General features: G+C 38.7%; 1 protein-coding gene across 1 annotated transcript in view; it reads left to right on the top strand.

The window, feature by feature from the left end:
• The window catches only part of LOC133538362 (potassium voltage-gated channel subfamily H member 7-like), a 149,554-nt gene that overhangs the window by 9,267 nt on the left and 118,580 nt on the right, over positions 1-21,707 (top strand). Inside the window, exon 2 of the mRNA XM_061879939.1 lies at positions 2,494-2,724. Coding sequence (XP_061735923.1) covers positions 2,494-2,724 — 231 coding nt within the window. The remainder of the gene's footprint in view (positions 1-2,493; positions 2,725-21,707) is intronic.

The following is a 21,707-nucleotide window of genomic DNA, read 5'->3' as shown; positions in this document are numbered from 1 at the left end:
TTCTCGACCGATTTGAAAAAATCCAACACCAACCGTTTTAACTCATTCAGAACATTCACATTTTTATTTTTCGGGATTTTCCAAAAAACTTCCCTCTTTTGCCGAAATTCCCACATTTCTAGGAAGTTCCTTTTGAAATGAATGGGGCATTTTTCCAAATCGCACAATTCCCATATTTTTCCACATTTTAAAGCCATTCCAACTTCCACACATTCCACACATCCCGTAAATTCAAACTAACATTTTTCCAAGTTCCAAAAAATTCCAGGAATTTCAAACCTTTTTTCACCCTTTTTCTTCTGTCAACTACTCCTTCCACATTTTTCAACCCATTTCAACCTTTCCACCTTAAAACTAGGACAAAAACCTTTTTTTTTTTTTTTTTTACTGGGATAATTCACGTTTTTCTCGAAATTCCAGGAATTCCGTAATTCCATTTCTCAATTAAAAATGTTCCTACTTCAACATTTCTCGACCGATTTGAAAAAAATCCAACACCAACCGTTTTAAGTCATTCAGAACATTCACTTTTTTATTTTTGTGAATTTTCCCCTCAAAAATCCCTCTTTCCCAAAATTCCAACATTTCCTGGAAGTTCCTATTGAAATGAATTGGACATTTTTCCAAGTTGTACAATTCCCACATTTTTCAACCTAATCAAACCATTCCAACTTCCACACATTCCACACATCCCGTAAATTCAAACTAACATTTTTCCAATTTCCCAAAAAATTCCAGGAATTTCAAACCCTTTTTTCACCCTTTTTTTCTTCTGTCAACTACTCCTTCCACATTTTTCAACCCATTTCAACCTTTCCACCTTAAAATTGGGACAAAAAATAAAGTTGTTTTTCTTAACTGGAATAATTCACGTTTTTCTCGAAATTCCAGGAATTCCGTAATTCCATTTCTCAATTAAAAATGTTCCTACTTCAACATTTCTCGACCGATTTGGAAAAAATCCAACACCAACAGTTTTAACTCATTCAGAACATTCACATTTTTTTTTTTTTATTCCTTCTTTTCCCAAATTTCCAGGAAGTTCCTTTGAAATGAATTGGACATTTTTCCAAGTTGTAGAATTCCCACATTTTTCAGCCTATTCGAACCATTCAAAGTTCCACACATTCCACACATCCCGTAAATTCAAACTAACATTTTTCCTGGTTAAAAAAAATCCCAGGGATTTCACACCCTTTTTTTTTTTGTCGACTACTCCTTCAACATTTTTCAACCCACTTCAACTTTTCATCCGTTAAAATTAAGACAAAAAATTGTATTTTTTTTTCTTTAACTGGAAAAATTCCTGGAATTCCGTAATTTTCCCAAATTTTTCAACCTATTCGAACCATTCCAACTTCCACACATTCCACACATCCCGTAAATTCAAACTAACATTTTTCCTGGTTAAAAAAAAATCCCAGGGATTTCACACTCTTTTTCTTTTTTTTGTCGACTACTCCTTCAACATTTTTCAACCCACTTCAACTTTTCATCCGTTAAAATTAAGACAAAACATTTTTTTTTTCTTTAACTGGAAAAATTCCCGAAATTCCAGGAATTCCGTTATTTCATTTCTCAATTAAAAATGTTACTACTTCAACATTTCTCGACCGATTTGAAAAAATCCAACACCAACCATTTCAACTCATTCAGAACATTCACATTTTTATTTTTTGGGATTTTCCAAAAAACTTCCCTCTTTTCCCGAAATTCCCACATTTGCAAGAAGTTCCCTTTGAAATGAATTGGACATTTTTCCAAGTCGCACAATTCCCATATTTTTCCACCTATTAAAGCCATTCCAACATCAACAAATTCCACACATTCTGGAAATTCAAACTAACATTTTTCCAGGTTAAAAAAAAATCCCAGGGATTTCACACCCTTTTTATTTTGTCGACTACTCCTTCCACATTTTTCAACCCACTTCAACTTTTCCAGCGTCAAATTAGGACAAAAAATATATATTTTTTGTTTTTTTTAAACTGGAAAAATTCCCGAAATTCCAGGAATTCCGTAATTTCCCCACATTTTTCAACCTATTCGAACCATTCCAACTTCCACACATTCCACATAAAATAAAATTAACATTTTTCCCGGTTAAAAAAAATCCCAGGGATTTCACACCCCTTTTTTTTTTATCGACTACTCCTCAACATTTTTCAACCCACTTCAACTTCTCCACCGTCAAATTAGGCCAATTTTTTTTTTTTTCTTAAAAAAATTCCTGAAATCCCAGGAATTCCGTAATTTCATTTCTCAATTAAAAATGTTCCTACTTCAACATTTCTCTACTGATTTGAAAAAATCCAACACCAACTGTTTTAACTCATTCAGAACATTCACATTTTTATTTGGTGGAATTTTCCCCCCCAAAAATCCCTATTTTCCAGAAAGTTCCTATTGGACTGAATGGGACAAAAAGTCGCACAATTGCCACCATTTGCACGTCAGCATTGAAGCGTTGATTCTGTTTCTTTGCCGCCGCAGACCGCAAGTTTGTGATCGCCAACGCCAGGGTGGAGAACTGCGCCATCATTTACTGCAACGACGGCTTCTGCGAGATGACGGGCTTCTCCAGACCCGACATCATGCAGAAGCCCTGCACCTGCGACTTCCTGCACGGCCGCCACACGGAGCAGGAGGCCATGGAGCAGGTGGCCCAGGCCCTGCAGGGCTCGGAGGAGCGCAAGGTGGAGATCGCCTACTGCCGCAAGGACGGTGAGTCCTCACCTCCGTCCGTAACCGGAGGCAGACCTCGGTCTCGGTCTCGGTCTCGCCGCCGCCGTGATCCGATCCCGCTCTTGTTAGCGGATCGTCGCTATCCGGGCCGTATCGCTTACTGTCAGCCCCGAGCCAACGTGGACCATGACGTCCTGCCGAACATTGATAGCACGCTCGTCTTCTTCAGCACGCCTGGAAGAACGCCAGCGGGGCAAAGTCATGCCACCTCAGACCTGAAGTACTACAATAGTCAAGTATACTCTTAAGAAAGGTGAATAAAATACTACAATAGTCAAATACACTTTAAAGAGAGGTGAATAAAATACTACAATAGTCAAATATACTTTGAAGAAAGGTGAATAAAATACTACAATAGTCAAATATACTTTGAAAATGAATAAAATACTACAATAGTCAAATATACTTTGAAAATGAATAAAATACTACAATAGTCAAATACACTTTGAAAATGAATAAAATACTACAATAGTCAAATACACTTTGAAAATGAATAAAATACTACAATAGTCAAATACACTTTCAAGAAAGGTGAATAAAATACTACAATAGTCAAATACACTTTAAAGAGAGGTGAATAAAATACTACAATAGTCAAATATACTCTTAAGAAAGGTGAATAAAATACTACAATAGTCAAATATACTCTCAAGAAAGGTGAATAAAATACTATAATAGTCAAATATACTTTAAAGAAAGGTGAATAAAATACTACAATAGTCAAATACACTTTTAAGAAAGGTGAATAAAATACTACAATAGTCAAATACACTTTATAGAAAGGTGAATAAAATACAATAGCCAAATACACTTTAAAAAAAGGTGAATAAAATACTACAATAGACTTTGTACTTTAAAGAAAGGTCAATAAAATACTACAATAGTTAAATACACTTAAAAAACGTGAATAAAATACTACAATAGTCAAATACACTTTAAAAAAGGTGAATAAAATACTACAATAGTCAAATACACTTTAAAGAAAGGTGAATAAAATACTACACTAGTCAAATACAGTTTAAAGAAGGTGAATAAAATACTACAATAGACTTTGTACTTTAAAGAAAGGTCAATAAAATACTACAATAGTTAAATACACTTAAAAAAACGTGAATGAAATACTACAATAGTCAAATACACTTTAAAGAAGGTGAATAAAATACTACAATAGACTTTGTACTTTAAAGAAAGGTCAATAAAATACTACAATAGTCAAATACACTTTAAAAAAAGGTGAATAAAATACTACAACAGTCAAATACACTTTAAAGAGAGGTGATTAAAAAAAAAATACAATAGTCAAATACAATTTCAAGAAAGGTGAAGAAAATACTGCAATAGTCAAATATACTTTGAAGAAAGGTGAATAAAATACTACAATAGTCAAATACACTTTCAAGAAAGGTGAATAAAATACTACAATAGTCAAATACTTTTAAGAAGGTGAATAAAATACTACAATAGTCAAATACACTTTCAAGAAAGGTGAATAAAATACTACAATGGTCAAATACACTTTCAAGAAAGGTGAATAAAAAACTACAATACTCAAATATACTTTAGAGAAAAGTGAATAAAATACTACAATATTCAAATATATTTTAAAGATGAATAAAATACTGCTATAGTTAAATATACTTTAAAGAAAGGTGAATAAAATACGACGATAGTCCATCCATCCATTTTCTGCCGCGTATTCCCTTTGGGGTCGCGGGTTGGGCGCTGGTGTCTATCTCTGCTACAATCAGCTGGGCGGATATTAGGACATGCCGGTTATTTGCCCAAGGGTGTTTACTTTGTAATATATATATATATATATATATATATATATATATATATATATATATATACACAGTGGGGCAAAAAAGTATTTAGTCAGCCAGCGATTGAGCAAGTTCTCCCACTTAAAATGATGACAGAGGTCTGTCATTTTCATCATAGGTACACTTCAGCTGTGAGAGACAGAATGTGGAAAAAAAATCCAGGAATTCACATTGTAGGAATTTTAAAGAATTTATTTGTAAATGATGTTGGAAAATAAGTATTTGGTCAAGCATTCAAAGCTCTTACTGATGGAAGGAGGTTTTGGCTCCAAATCTCACGATACATGGCCCCATTCATTCTTTCCTTAACACGGATCAATCGTCCTGTCCCCTAAGCAGAAAAACAGCCCCAAAGCATGATGTTTCCACCACCATGCTTCAAAGTAGGTGTGGTGTTCTTGGGATGCAACTCAGTATTCTTCTTCCTCCAAACACGACCAGTTGAGTTGATACCAAAATGGATACATGGATGATACAGCAGAGGATTGGGAGAATGTCATGTGGTCAGATGAAACCAAAATAGAACTTTTTGGTATAAACTCAACTCGAAGAATACTGAGTTGCATCCCAAGAACACCACACCTACTGTGAAGCATGGGGGTGGAAACATCATGCTTTGGGGCTGTTTTTCTGCTAAGGGGACAGGACGATTGATCCGTGTTAAGGAAAGAATGAATGGGGCCATGTATCGTGAGATTTGGAGCCAAAACCTCCTTCCATCAGTGAGAGCTTTGAATGCTTGACCAAATACTTATTTTCCACCGTAATTTACAAATAAATTATTTAAAATTCCTGGATTTTTTTTTTCACATTCTGTCTCTCACAGTTGAAGTGTACCTATGATGAAAATTACAGACCTCTGTCATCATTTTCAATCAATCAATCAATGTTTACTTATATAGCCCTAAATCACTAGTGTCTCAAAGGGCTGCACAAACCACCACGACATCCTCGGTAGGCCCACATAAGGGCAAGGAAAACTCACACCCAGTGGGACGTCGGTGACAATGATGACTATGACAATGATGACTATGAGAACCTTGGAGAGGAGGAAAGCAATGGATGTCGAGTGGGTCTAACATGATACTGTGAAAGTTCAATCCACAATGGATCCAACACAGTCGCGAGAGTCCAGTCCAAAGCGGATCCAACACAGCAGCGAGAGTCCCGTTCACAGCAGAGCCAGCAGGAAACCATCCCAAGCGGACTTCAATTTTCTTACTAAAGAATTGCATAAAGTCATCAGCTGAGTGGGTTGAGCTACTGGAAGGGGTCCCTTGTTGGGTTAGCGATGCTACCATACTAAACAAAAATTTAGGATCGTTTTTATTACGGTGGATGAGATTTGAGTAATATTTAGCTTTAGCTAAGGTAAGCATGCGTTTATAAGTTATTAAACCATCACTCCATGCTTGATGGTGCACCTCAAGTTTAGTCGTGCGCCATTTGCGTTCCAGCTTTCTACATAATAATTTCTGAGCTCTAGTTTCTTCTGTAAACCACGGGGTGCGCTTTTTTGGAGCCTTTTTTAACTTTAGCGGTGCTATGTTATCAATGGTTTCGCGCAGGGCGTCGCTAAAGTTGTTAGTGAGGTTATCAATAGAGCCCACATACTTTGGGAATGGTGCCATTACCGAGGGCAGTAGGTCCGCAAGAGTTGTCGTTGTGGCAGCATTAATGTTGCGGCTGCTATAGCAGTTATTATTATTATTAGTTTGACGAACATGCATCTGAACCTCGAATTTTATAAGGTAATGATCGGACAATACTTTAGTATACGGGAGTATCGTAACTTTGGAAACGGTGATACCCCTGACAAGCACTAGGTCTATCGTATTACCGTTGCGATGCGTGGGTTCATTTATTATTTGTGAAAGACCACAGCTATCAATTATAGTCTGGAGCGCCACGCACGGGGGGTCCGATGGGGTATTCATATGGATATTAAAGTCCCCCATTATGATTATATTATCGGCGTGTGTCACTAGATCAGCAACGAACTCTGAGAATTCCTTGATAAGGTACGAATAGGGCCCTGGGGGGCGGTAGATAACAACCAGGTGTAGAGGCAGCGGTGTGACAGACCTCATAGTAAGCACCTCAAACGATTTATATTTATTATTTATGTTAGGACTAAGATTAAAGTTTTCGTTGTATATTTGTGCGACCCCCCCACCCCTTTTAAGCGGACGGGCAATATGCGCATGTGTAAAGTTAGGAGGACATGCCTCATTTAGCGCAAAAAAGTCGTTTGGTTTAAGCCAGGTTTCACTGAGACCAATGACGTTAAGATTGTTGTCTCTGATAATATCATTAACTAACAACGTTTTGGGAGACGATGATCTTATGTTTAAAAAACCTATATTACAGGTAGTGGGCTGTTTTAGGGAGTTTTTGATCAAATTATCCGTAGTCGCAATATTAATAATGTTGTGTTTATTATGCCCAGTGCATTTAGTATAGTTACGACCATATCTAGGAATTGATACGACAGGAATTTTCCGATTGTTTGTTTGTTGCTTTGATAAACTGCACGCATCATGGTTAGCCACCTCAGTAACGGGGATTTTCCGATTGTTTGTTTGTTGCTTTGAAAAACTGCACGCATCATGGTTAGCCACCTCAGTAACGGGGATTTTCCGATTGTTTGTTTGTTGCTTTGATAAACTGCACGCATCATGGTTAGCCACCTCAGTAACGGGGATTTTCCGATTGTTTGTTTGTTGCTTTGATAAACTGCACGCATCATGGTTAGCCACCTCAGTAACGGGGATTTTCCGATTGTTTGTTTGTTGCTTTGATAAACTGCACGCATCATGGTTAGCCACCTCAGTAACGGGGATTTTCCGATTGTTTGTTGCTTTGATAAACTGCACGCATCATGGTTAGCCACCTCAGTAACGGGGATTTTCCGATTGTTTGTTTGTTGCTTTGATAAACTGCACGCATCATGGTTAGCCACCTCAGTAACGGGGATTTTCCGATTGTTTGTTTGTTGCTTTGATAAACTGCACGCATCATGGTTAGCCACCTCAGTAACGGGAATCTTCCGATTGTTTGTTTGTTGCTTTGATAAACTGCACGCATCATGGTTAGCCACCTCAGTAACGGGAATTTTCCGATTGTTTGTTTGTTGCTTTGATAAACTGCACGCATCATGGTTAGCCACCTCAGTAACGGGGATTTTCCGACTGTTTGTTTGTTGCTTTGATAAACTGCACGCATCATGGTTAGCCACCTCAGTAACGGGGATTTTCCGACTGTTTGTTTGTTGCTTTGATAAACTGCACGCATCATGGTTAGCCACCTCAGTAACGGGGATTTTCCGATTGTTTGTTTGTTGCTTTGATAAACTGCACGCATCATGGTTAGCCACCTCAGTAACGGGGATTTTCCGACTGTTTGTTTTTTGCTTTGATAAACTGCACGCATCATGGTTAGCCACCTCAGTAACGGGAATTTTCCGTTTGTTTGTTTGTTGCTTTGATAAACTGCACGCATCATGGTTAGCCACCTCAGTAACGGGGATTTTCCGATTGTTTGTTTGTTGCTTTGATAAACTGCACGCATCATGGTTAGCCACCTCAGTAACGGGAATTTTCCGATTGTTTGTTTGTTGCTTTGATAAACTGCACGCATCATGGTTAGCCACCTCAGTAACGGGGATTTTCCGACTGTTTGTTTGTTGCTTTGATAAACTGCAAGCATCATAGTTAGAACTTGCACAATCGCTGCCTGACTAATATATATATAATGTATATTTAGCTATAAATGTATGTATCTATATATGTATATTTCATGTACGTTAGACTGCCATTAAAAAAAAAAGTCCAGCACGTGGGCACAGTAGCTTTATTAGCGGCGGGATTAGTCCACTAATCCCCTGATATTGCCGTGCATGTGACGGATCCAGTTCCTGCAGCTTGGCAGAGGAAGACCCTGGCACCGATTTAAAGACACGCTGGCAAGAAGAGCCCTGCATATATATACGGTAGAAAATGGACGGATTGATATATATATATATATATATATATGAAGGCAGAGTGTAAATGTTTCATTGTGACTCGGAAGATTCTAGGCCATTGATGCATCTTTCATCCACCACAGATGCACAGTCGCGGTCTAAAGTTTACGTACACTTGTAAAGAACATAATGCTGTCTTGAGTTCCCAATCATTTCTACAACTCTTATTTTTTTGTGATGTAGTGATAGGAGCACGCACTTATTTGTCACAAAAAAAAACATTCATGAAGTTTGCTTCCTTTATGAATTTATTATCAAAAGTATACATACAGCAATGTTAATATTTGCTTGAATTTTTGACCACAAAATTGGTGCAGTTTTTGGCTAAATGTGTTGCTCTTCTGACATGGACTTTTTTCCTCAGCATTGTCCATGTCAGGTTCAAACTAAAGAGATACATAAGGAAGGAATCAAACAGAAACAGAATAAAGTTTGGCTCAATTGAGGAGAAATGTCTGGGCTGTACTCTCGTACAGTCTAACACCACGCTCTGACGAAAGATTGTACGCCTTCGCTTCTATTTGGATTTTCCTCGATTACATGGCAACGGCGGTTTCGAAAGGGCCCGGGGGTCGTAAACAGCCCCTGCCTTTGGTCCTAAAACACTTCAAAGAAAAAGTGCCTGGAGGGGAGTCAGATCCTCTTTCTTCTCCGCTTTTATAGATCTCTGGTCGAGACAAAATCTTCCTGTGGATTGCAATACATAAAAGAAACGGACACATTCATGTCGCTTCCCATCCTACACAGTGGACTTTTACAAGCCTTTTTGATTGGTAAGATCAAAGACTCATTTTGTCAATCAATCACGCTCTGACGAAAGATTGTACGCCTTCTCTTCTATTTGGATTTTCCTCGATTACATGGCAACGGCCGTTTCGAAAGGGACCGGGGGTCGTAAACAGCCCCTGCCTTTGGTCCTAAAACACTTCCAAGAAAAAGTGCCTGGAGGGGAGTCAGATCCTCTTTCTTCTCCGCTTTTAAAGATCTCTGGTCAAGACAAAATCTTCCTGTGGATTGCAATACATAAAAGAAACCGACACATTCATGTCGCTTCCCATCCTACACGGTGGAGTTTTACAAGCCTTTTTGATTGGTAAGATCAAAGACTGCTTTTGTCAATCAATCAATCAATCAATGTTTATTTTTATAGCCCTAAATCACAAATGTCTCAAAGGACTGTACAAACCATTACGACTACGACATCCTCGGAAGAACCCCCAAAAGGGCAAGGAAAACTCACACCCAGTGGGCAGGGAGAATTCACATCCAGTGGGACGCCAGTGACAATGCTGACTATGAGAAACCTTGGAGAGGACCTCAGAAGTGGGCAACCCCCCCCACCCCCCCTAGGGGACCGAAAGCAATGGATGTCGAGCGGGTCTAACATGATACTGTGAAAGTTCAATCCATAGTGGCTCCAACACAGCCGCGAGAGTTCAGTTCAAAGCGGATCCAAGACAGCAGCGAGAGTCCCGTCCACAGGAAACCATCTCAAGCGGAGGCGGATCAGCAGTGTAGAGATGTCCCCAACCGATACACAGGCGAGCGGTCCATCCTGGGTCTCGACTCTGGACAGCCAGTACTTCATCCATGGTCATCGGACCGGACCCCCTCCACAAGGGAGGGGGGGGACATAGGAGAAAAAGAAAAGAAGCGGCAGATCAACTGGTCTAAAAAGGAGGTCTATTTAAAGGCTAGAGTATACAGATGAGTTTTAAGGTGAGACTTAAATGCTTCTACTGAGGTAGCATCTCGAACTGTTTTGTCTGCTTTGAAACACAAAGTTTGGTGATAACGTAGATACAATTATTCTGACAGTCCAGTCAGGACTTTGGGAAGGCCAAAGCTTCATTGTAGCCTGATTTAGCCATTTGTTTACCATTTTCGACATGTGTTTGTGGTCATTGTCCTGTTGGAACACCCAACTGCGCCCAAGACCCTACCCTTGGGTTGATAATTTTAGCTTGTCCCGAAGAATTTGGAGGTAATCCTCGTTTTTTTATTGTCCCATTTAAAGCAGCAGTTCCATTGGCAGCAAAACAAGCCTAGAGCATAATACTACCACCGTCATGTTTGACGGTAGGCATGGTGTTCCTGGGATTAAAGGCCTGACCTTTTCTGCTCCAAACACATTGCTGGGTATTGTGGCCAAACGGCTCCATTTTGGTTCCGTCTGACCACAGAAGTTTCCTCCAGAAGGTCTTATCTTCGTCCACGTGGTGTCAGATGGAACAAAAACGGAGCTGTTTGTAAACTCTTGACCAGGACTGTATGTCTCTCAAAGACGCGAGACAAAGGCAAAACCAAACACTCGGGGGTCTTTTGGCCAAAGATCCCCCCCACCATCCTGCGTGTGAGCTCCACTTGAACATCACAGCAGCCAGGCAGGGTAAGAAGAGCGGAGTCTTAATGCCAGCGTGCTCATGAATAAAGATGCAGCTTACACAGCAAAGGCATTAAAGCGCTCTGCAAGGAAGAGTTCCCAAGCTGGAGGAGAATAAAAGATTCATGCTTGCTGGAATCCAGTCGGCCTAGAACTGGAACATGTCTGCCAAAGTGCATTAAAATACTCGTTTTTATCAGGAAGTCCTCACTCGTAAAGACTAACCATTATCTTCATAGTCGATTATTCAACGATTATCCTAACGATTATTTTTTTGTATTCGATTAATCGACGATTGACCATAGCAATTGTTTTCATAGTCAGTTAGCCAATTCTTTTCCTTACGGTTATTTTTATAGTCGATTAGTCAATGACTGTTGTCATAGTCGATTAGTCAACAATTATCCTAGCTTATATTTTCATAGTCGATTAGTCAGCGATTATCCTAACAATTATCTTTATAGTCGATTAATCCTAACGAGTGTTTTCATAGTCGATTAGTCAACAATTATACTAGCTGTTATTTTCATAGTCGATTAGTCAGTGATTATCCTATACATTATTTTTTATAGTCGATTAATCCTAACGATTGTTTTTATAGTCAATTAATCCTAACGATTGTTTTCATAGTCGATTGGTCGACGATTATCCTAACAGTTATTTTCAAAGTCGATTAGTCAGCGATTATCCTATAAATTATTTTTATAGTCGATTAATCCTAACGATTGTTTTTATAGTCAATTAATCCTGACAATTGTTTTCATAGTCGATTAGTCGGCGATTATCCTAACGGTTATTTTCAAAGTCGATTAGTCAGCGATTATCCTATAAATTATTTTTATAGTCGATTAATCCTAACGATTGTTTTTATAGTCAATTAATCCTGACAATTGTTTTCATAGTCGATTAGTCGGCGATTATCCTAACGGTTATTTTCAAAGTCGATTAGTCAGCGATTATCCTATAAATTATTTTTATAGTCAATTAATCCTGACGATTGTTTTCATAGTCGATTAGTCTGCGATTATCCTAACGGTTATTTTCAAAGTCGATTAGTCAGCGATTATCCTATGAATTATTTTTATAGTCGATTAATCCTAACGATAGTTTTCATAGTCAATTAATCCTAACGATTGTTTTCATAGTCGATTAGTCGACGATTATCCTAACGGTTATTTTCAAAGTCGATTAGTCAGCGATTATCCTATAAATTATTTTTATAGTCGATTAATCCTAACGGTAGTTTTCATAGTCAATTAATCCTAACGATTGTTTTCACAGTCGATTAGTCGGCGATTATCCTAACGGTTATTTTCAAAGGCGATTAGTCAATGCTTATCCGAACAATTATTTTCATAGTGGATTAATCCTAACGATAGTTTCCAGAGTCGATTAGTCAACGACTATCCGAACAACTTTTTCCATAGTCGATTCGTCAATGATTATTCCAACGATTATTTTCATAGTGGATTAATCCTAACGATTGTTTTCAGGGTTGATTAGTCAACGATTATCCTAACAACTATATTCATAGTCGATTCGTCAATGATTATTCTAACAATTATTTTGATAGAGGATTAATCCTAACGATTGTTTCCAGAGTCAATTAGTCAACGATTATCCTAACAACTATTTTAATACTCGATTCATCAATGATTTTTCCAACAGTTATTTTTATAGTCGATTATTCCTAACGATTGTTTTTATAGTCAATTAATCCTAACGATTGTTTTCATAGTCGATTAGTCGGCGATTATCCTAACGGTTATTTCCATAGTCAATTAGTCAATGCTTATCCGAAAAATTATTTTCATAGTGGATTAATCCTAACGATTGTTTCCATAGTCGATTAGTCAACGACTATCCTAAGAACTATTTCCATAGTCGATTCGTCAACGATTATCCTTAACAACTATTTTAATATTCGATTCGTCAATGATTATTCCAACAGTTATTTTTATAGTCGATTAATCCTAACGGTAGTTTTAATAGTCAATTAATCCTAACGATTGTTTTCACAGTCGATTAGTCGGCGATTATCCTAACGGTTATTTTCAAAGGCGATTAGTCAATGCTTATCCGAACAATTATTTTCATAGTGGATTAATCCTAACGATAGTTTCCAGAGTCGATTAGTCAACGACTATCCGAACAACTTTTTCCATAGTCGATTCGTCAATGATTATTCCAACGATTATTTTCATAGTGGATTAATCCTAACGATTGTTTTCAGGGTTGATTAGTCAACGATTATCCTAACAACTATATTCATAGTCGATTCGTCAATGATTATTCTAACAATTATTTTGATAGTGGATTAATCCTAACGATTGTTTCCAGAGTCAATTAGTCAACGATTATCCCAACAACTATTTTAATACTCGATTCATCAATGATTTTTCCAACAGTTATTTTTATAGTCGATTATTCCTAACGATTGTTTTTATAGTCAATTAATCCTAACGATTGTTTTCATAGTCGATTAGTCGGCGATTATCCTAACGGTTATTTCCATAGTCAATTAGTCAATGCTTATCCGAAAAATTATTTTCATAGTGGATTAATCCTAACGATTGTTTCCATAGTCGATTAGTCAACGACTATCCTAAGAACTATTTCCATAGTCGATTCGTCAATGATTATTCCAACGATTATATTCATAGTGGATTAATCCTAACGATTGTTTTCAGGGTCGATTAGTCAACGATTATCCTAACAACTATTTTCATAGTCGATTCGTCAATGATTATTCTAACAATTATTTTAATAGTGGATTAATCCTAACGATTGTTTCCAGAGTCAATTAGTCAACGATTATCCTAACAACTATTTTAATACTCGATTTGTCAATGATTATTCTAACAATTATTTTAATAGTCGATTAATCCTAACGATTGTTTTTATAGTCAATTAATCCTAACGATTGTTTTCATAGTCGATTAGTCGGCGATTATCCTAACGGTTGTTTTCAAAGTCGATTAGTCAATGCTTATCCGAACAATATTTTCATAGTGGATTAATCCTAACGATAGTTTCCACAGTCGATTAGTCAACGATTATCCGAAAAACTATTTTCATAGTCGATTCGTCAATGATTATTCCAACGATTATTTTCATAGTGGATTAATCCTAACGATTGTTTTCAGGGTCGATTAGTCAACGATTATCCTAACAACTATTTTCATAGTCGATTCGTCAATGATTATTCTAACAATTATTTTAATAGGGGATTAATCCTAACGATTGTTTTCAGAGTCGATTAGTCAACGAATATCTTAACAACTATTTTCATAGTCGATTCGTCAATGATTATTCCAACAATTATTTTTATAGTCGATTATTCCTAACGATTGTTTTCATAGTCGATTAGTCGGCGATTATCCTAACGGTTATTTCCATAGTCGATTAGTCAATGCTTATCCGAAAAATTATTTTCACAGTGGATTAATCCTAACGATTGTTTCCATAGTCGATTAGTCAACGACTATTCTAAGAACTATTTCCATAGACGATTCGTCAATGATTATTCCAACGATTATATTCATAGTGGATTAATCCTAACGATTGATTTCAGGGTCGATTAGTCAACGATTATCCTAACAACTATTTTCATAGTCGATTCGTCAATGATTATTCTAACAATTATTTTAATAGTAGATTAATCCTAACGATTGTTTCCAGAGTCAATTAGTCAACGATTATCCTAACAACTATTTTAATACTCGATTTGTCAATGATTATTCTAACAATTATTTTAATAGTCGATTAATCCTAACTATTGTTTTTATAGTCAATTAATCCTAACGATTGTTTTCATAGTCGATTAGTCGGCGATTATCCTAACGGTTGTTTTCAAAGTCGATTAGTCAATGCTTATCCGAACAATTATTTTCATAGTGGATTAATCCTAACGATAGTTTCCACTGTCGATTAGTCAACGATTATCCGAAAAACTATTTTCATAGTCGATTCGTCAATGATTATTCCAACGATTATTTTCATAGTGGATTAATCCTAACGATGGTTTTCAGGGTCGATTAGTCAACGATTATCCTAACAACTATTTTCATAGTCGATTCGTCAATGATTATTCTAACAATTATTTTAATAGGGGATTAATCCTAACGATTGTTTTCAGAGTCGATTAGTCAACGAATATCTTAACAACTCTTTTCATAGTCGATTCGTCAATGATTATTCCAACAATTATTTTTATAGTCGATTATTCCTAACGATTGTTTTCATAGTCGATTAGTCGGCGATTATCCTAACGGTTATTTCCATAGTCGATTAGTCAATGCTTATCCGAAAAATTATTTTCACAGTGGATTAATCCTAACGATTGTTTCCATAGTCGATTAGTCAACGACTATTCTAAGAACTATTTCCATAGACGATTCGTCAATGATTATTCCAACGATTATATTCATAGTGGATTAATCCTAACGATTGTTTCCAGAGTCGATTAGTCAACGATTAACCTAACAACTATTTTAATACTCGATTCGTCAATGATTATTCCAAATATTATTTTATAGTCAATTAATCCTAACGATTGTTTTTATAGTCAATTAATCCTAACGATTGTTTTCATAGTCGATTAGTCGGCGATTATCCTAACGGTTATTTCCATAGTCGATTAGTCAATGCTTATCCGAAAAATTATTTTCATAGTGGATTAATCCTAACGATTGTTTCCATAGTCGATTAGTCAACGACTATCCTAAGAACTATTTCATAGTCGATTCGTCAATGATTATTCTAACGGTAATTTTAATAGTGGATTAATCCTAACGATTGGTGCCACAGGAACCTCTTGTAACTCAATCCGTCAAAGACCAAGGAGCTGGTCATAGACTTTGAGAGGTGGAGTCCGAGGTAACAACCTATTGTGGTCGAGGTACAGACCGTGGACTCATTCAAGTACCTCGGGGTGTGGGTGGACATCTATCTATCTATCTATCTATCTATCTATCTATCTATCTATCTATCTATCTATCTATCTATCTATCTATCTAATAGTCAACGATCATCCCAACGACTTTTTATATAGTCGATTAGTAAATGATTATTTTCATAGTCAATTAGTCAACAATTATTCTAGCTGTTCTTTTCATAGTCAGCGATGATCCTAACGGTTATGTTCATAGTGGAATAGTCAACGATTATCCCACCAGTTATTTTCATAGTCGATTAGTCGATGATTATCCTCACAATTAAAACTACAACGTGGCAGACGGGGAGAAGACGCTGTTGAAGTGGAGGCACGTGACTCAATCTTGCCAGTCGTCATGATACTTGCTAGCAGAAGCAGCGTGGAGAGAAAGAAGCAAGCTGACACCGGCGGTGAAGAGGATGAGGAGTGGTGACCAGGGTGGAGGTCTGTCTGGAGGAGAGGGACATGTGGCAGGCGGGGGTGCTGCCTTTCAGAGAGGATTTCCCACCCAGGGTGCAGGGGGGGGGGGGGGGGGACCGCGTGCCCCCAACCGCGTGCCCCCACTCGGGTTCTAGTGACACACACACAAACACACACGCACACAAAAGAACACAAGGTGTTCTGCATGACACTTGGATGAATAATTTCCAAAAAGAGGGCATCAATTTTGCATCAACCTCACCCTCTTTGGTTTCGCCTAGTGTGTGTGTGTGTGTGTGTATATATATATGTGTGTGTGTGTATGTAGATTTATGTATGAGAGGGCAGCAGTGAGCAGCAGCGGCGGCCGCAACCGGGAAACAAGCAGGGAGGTAATGGGTCCCATTTTTCTTTGGTATGACTCAACCGGGGTTTGAACTCACCACCAATTTTAGGTAACTTAGTTATCTTAGTTATTATTGATATAAATATAAATATCAATCAATCAATCAATGTTTACTTATATAGCCCTAAATCACTAGTGTCTCAAAGGGCTGCACAAACCACCACGACATCCTCGGTAGGCCCACATAAGGGCAAGGAAAACTCACACCCAGTGGGACGTCGGTGACAATGATGACTATGAGAACCTTGGAGAGGAGGAAAGCAATGGATGTCGAGCGGGTCTAACATGATACTGTGAAAGTTCAATCCACAATGGATCCAACACAGTCGCGAGAGTCCAGTCCAAAGCGGATCCAACACAGCAGCGAGAGTCCCGTTCACAGCGGAGCCAGCAGGAAACCATCCCAAGCGGAGGCGGATCAGCATCGCAGAGATGTCCCCAGCCGATACACAGGCAAGCAGTACATGGCCACCGGATCGGACCGGACCCCCTCCACAAGGGAGAGTGGGACATAGAAGAAAAAGAAAATAAACGGCAGATCAACTGGTCTAAAAAGGGAGTCTATTTAAAGGCTAGAGTATACAAATGAGTTTTAAGGTGAGACTTAAATGCTTCTACTGAGGTGGCATCTCGAACTGTTACCGGGAGGGCATTCCAGGGTACTGGAGCCCGAACGGAAAACGCTCTATAGCCCGCAGACTTTTTTTGGGCTTTGGGAATCACTAACAAGCCGGAGTCCTTTGAACGCAGATTTCTTGCCGGGACATATGGTACAATACAATCGGCAAGATAGGATGGAGCTAGACCGTGTAGTATTTTATATACATATATATATATGTCTCTTGATTGGATTATCCAGAGAATAGTGCTCGATACCGTGGTAGAGCGCAATATGTAGGCGTGGGAAAAATCACAAGCCTACTTCATCTCTACAGAACTGTTTCATGAGGGGTTCCCTCAATCATCAGGAGATTTTAATGGAAGCATTCACATACAATGGTTTATATAGGGCACAGAGTGGATGGGTACAGGCAGGCGTAGGGGCGTGGTGATTGGCTCATGTGTTACCTTTCCTAAAAGGTAACACATGACACATGACTTACAAACATCAGTCGTTTACCAAGCAAAGGTAACACGCAAGGACATTAACACATCCGACACGTACGTAGGATTGACCGAAGGAGCGTTTAAAACCAGATGGAATAATCACAAGGCCTCCTTTAGAAACCAGACTTTGCGGAATTCTACAGAACTCAGCAAACACATTTGGAACCTCAAAGACAATAATGTTGAATATTCAATAACATGGCAAACTCTTGCATCCAGCAGACCTTACAACCGCGGTAATAAAAGATGCAACCTATGCTTAAAAGAGAAACTGTTTATTATACATCATCCAGACCTGTCATCCCTCAACAAGCGCAGTGAAATCATTTCAACATGCCGCCACAGACGGAAACACCTCCTAGGTAACACATGAGCCAATCACCACACCCTACGCCTGCCTGTACCCACCCACTCTGTGCCCTATATAAACCATTGTATGTGAATGCTTCCATTAAAATCTCCTGATGATTGAGGGAACCCCTCATGAAACAGTTCTGTAGAGATGAAGTAGTCTTGTGATTTTTCCCACACGTACATATATGTATATGTATGTATGTATGTATACATTTGCGGGGCTGTCCGGGTGGAGTTTCTTAAATGCCTTAAATGTCCGGCATTTTGAGTTATGGGTGCGTGTATTTTCAATGTACGTTCAGGGTTAAGAAGGGGTTAAAAACAAAACAAAAATTGTGCGCGCGCCAACATTGGTGAGGGAGGGCCAGAGACAGAGAGAAAGTTATGATAAACGCGCATGTGTTGTCAGGCTCTGCTTTTTAACCATAGTTTTATCAGATTTTATTTTTTATCATCTAAAGCAGGGGTGTCAAAAGTGTGCCCCGGGGGCCAAAGTAAAATAAAAAAGCTTAAAGGCTAAATGTAATTTAGAAAAAGTTGCAACGTTGACTAATAAAACAAAGTTGTTGTTTTTTCTTTCAAACTGTCATTGCTCAAAACATAATACTGAATCAAAATTAATGTTAATATGAATTATTGACCTATCCAAGTTTCCGATTATTCCACTAAGAAAAATATTTTTGTTGGAAAATTTAGCAAATTTGTTAAATAAAGAACCAAAAAATTTATATTTCGTTGTTGTCTTACTGTACCGAAAATGAACCGAACCGTGACCCCTGAACCGCGGTATGTACCGAACCGAAATGTTTGTGTATTGTTACACCCCTAATATATATACATACATACATATACACACACACATATATATTTATATAAAAATAAGTGTGTATATGTGGTAAGACGGTTGTAGAAGGAGCAGATATGACTAAAAATAATGCTCATTATGGTTGTGATATTGCGCCCACAGCGAGGAACATTGGCGTAAGAAAGGAGCAGCTGCAATCCAACAATGCAGCTCCTCACACTTGATTGGATCGGAATGTTCACCCACGCTTATTTTCATCTCCCGGGATGCCGCTAATGTAATATTCCTCTTCATACCATCTGTCTTCTTCCTCCCCATCACTCGCCGTGCGCCCATTGACATTTTGCACCCTTCCCCCGCGCCAACGTTTGTGCTAAATTAGGCGGAATCAAATATGACACGGCAAAATATCACCCTCCGATAATTGGGAGGTGGATTGATCTTTGCGCCGCTGACACCGACGGAAGATGAAATCAGGCCAGAGTGTGGAGATGCAAGCGCTTGGGAGGTCGATAATGGTGGCCACGGACTCGCTGGCTCGCCTCGGGACTCTTGTGTTTGCAGACTGACTCTGCAAGACCAGCTGGGGACCTGAAACAATGTAGGCAATAGTCTTAATTAAAAGCTGCAATGTCGATGTGTGTGTATACTGTATATATATGTATATATATTCATTTCTACAGAACTGTTTCATGAGGGGTTCCCTCAATCATCAGGAGATTTTAATGGAAGCATTCACATACAATGGTTTATATAGGGCACAGAGTGGGTGGGTACAGGCAGGCGTAGGGGCGTGGTGATTGGCTCATGTGTTACCTAGGAGGCGTTTCCGTCTGTGGCGGCATGTTGAAATGATTTCACTGCGCTTGTTGAGGGATGACAGGTCTGGATGATGTATCTTGCCGATTGTATTGTACCGTATGTCCTGGCAAGAAATCTGCGTTCAAAAGACTCCGGCTTATTAGTGATTCCTAGAGCCCCAAAAAAGTCTGCGGGCTATAGAGCGTTTTCCGTTCGGGCTCCAGTACTCTGGAATGCCCTCCCGGTAGCAGTTCGAGATGCTACCTCAGTAGAAGCATTTAAGTCTCACCTTAAAACTCATCTGTATACTCTAGCCTTTAAATAGACCTCCTTTTTTGACCAGTTGATCTGCCGCTTCTTTACTTTCTCCTATGTCCCCCCCTCCCTTGTGGAGGGGGTCCGGTCCGATGACCATGGATGAAGTACTGGCTGTCCAGAGTCGAGACCCAGGATGGACCGCTCGCCTGTATCGGTTGGGGACATCTCTACGCTGCTGATCCGCCTCCGCTTGAGATGGTTTCCTGTGGACGGGACTCTCGCTGCTGTCTTGGATCCGCTTGAACTGAACTCTCGCGGCTGTGTTGGAGCCACTATGGATTGAACTTTCACAGTATCATGTTGGACCCGCTCGACATCCATTGCTTGGGGGGGTTGCCCACATCTGAGGTCCTCTCCAAGGTTTCTCATAGTCAGCATTGTCACTGGCGTCCCACTGGATGTGAATTCTCCCTGCCCACTGGGTGTGAGTTTTCCTTGCCCTTTAGTTGGTTCTTCCGAGGATGTTGTAGTCGTAATGATTTGTGCAGTCCTTTGAGACATTTGTGATTTGGGGCTATATAAATAAACATCGATTGATTGATTGATGTATAATAAACAGTTTCTCTTTCAAGCATAGGTTGCATCTTTTATTACCACTGTTGTAAGGTGTGCAAGAATTTGCCAAGTTGTTGAATATTCAACATTATTGTCTTTGAGGTTCCAAATGTGTTTGCTGAGTTCTGTAGAATTCCGCAGAGCCTGGTTTCTAAAGGAGGCCTTGTGATTATTCCATCTGGTTTCAAACGCTCCTTCGGTTAATCCTACGTACGTGTCGGATGTGTTCATGTCCTTGCGTGTTACCTTCGCTTGGTAAACGACTGATGTTTGTAAGCACCCCCCGTTGAGAGGGCAATCAGGTTTCTTGCGACAGTTACATTCCTTATTGGTTTCAGAGTCGTTTAGTCTGGGGGTAAGCAGTCCTTTTGCAATTGCTTTGTTGTGGTTTGAAATGATTTGTTGTATGTTATTCATACAGCTGTAGCTCAATTGAATGTTGTTCTTGTTGAATATTTTTCTTAGGGTGTTGCCTTTGTCGATCAGAGTGAGGAACTTGTGGCCGATGTTGGTTGAGACGTTTTTGCTGAATGGCGGATTGTACCAGATGATGGTACATATATATATATATATATATATATATATATACATATATAAATATATTTATATTAGCACTTCCAAAGCGAGTCTACCGACAGATACGTTAAAACTGTAGACTACTTTGTACAAACCCCGTTTCCATATGAGTTGGGAAATTGTGTTAGATGTAAATATAAACGGAATAAAATGAATTGCAAATAATTTTCAACCCATATTCAGTTGAATATGCTACAAAGACAACAAATTTGATGTTAAAACTGATTAAAAAATGTTTTTGTTGCAAATAATCATTAACTTTTGAATTTGATGCCAGCAACACGTGACAAAGAAGTTGGGAAAGGTGGCAATAACTACGGAAAGTTGAGGAATGCTCATCAAACACTTATGTGGAACATCCCACAGGTGTGCGGGCTAATTGGGAACAGGTGGGTGCCATGATTGGGTATAAAAACAGCTTCCATGAAATGATAAGTCATTCACAATCAAGGAT

This window comes from Nerophis ophidion, linkage group LG19, assembly GCF_033978795.1.
Source record: "Nerophis ophidion isolate RoL-2023_Sa linkage group LG19, RoL_Noph_v1.0, whole genome shotgun sequence".
Taxonomy (NCBI): Eukaryota; Metazoa; Chordata; class Actinopteri; order Syngnathiformes; family Syngnathidae; genus Nerophis; species Nerophis ophidion.
Note: the sequence above shows the minus strand (reverse complement) of the source record. Positions and strands in the feature narration are given on the sequence as shown.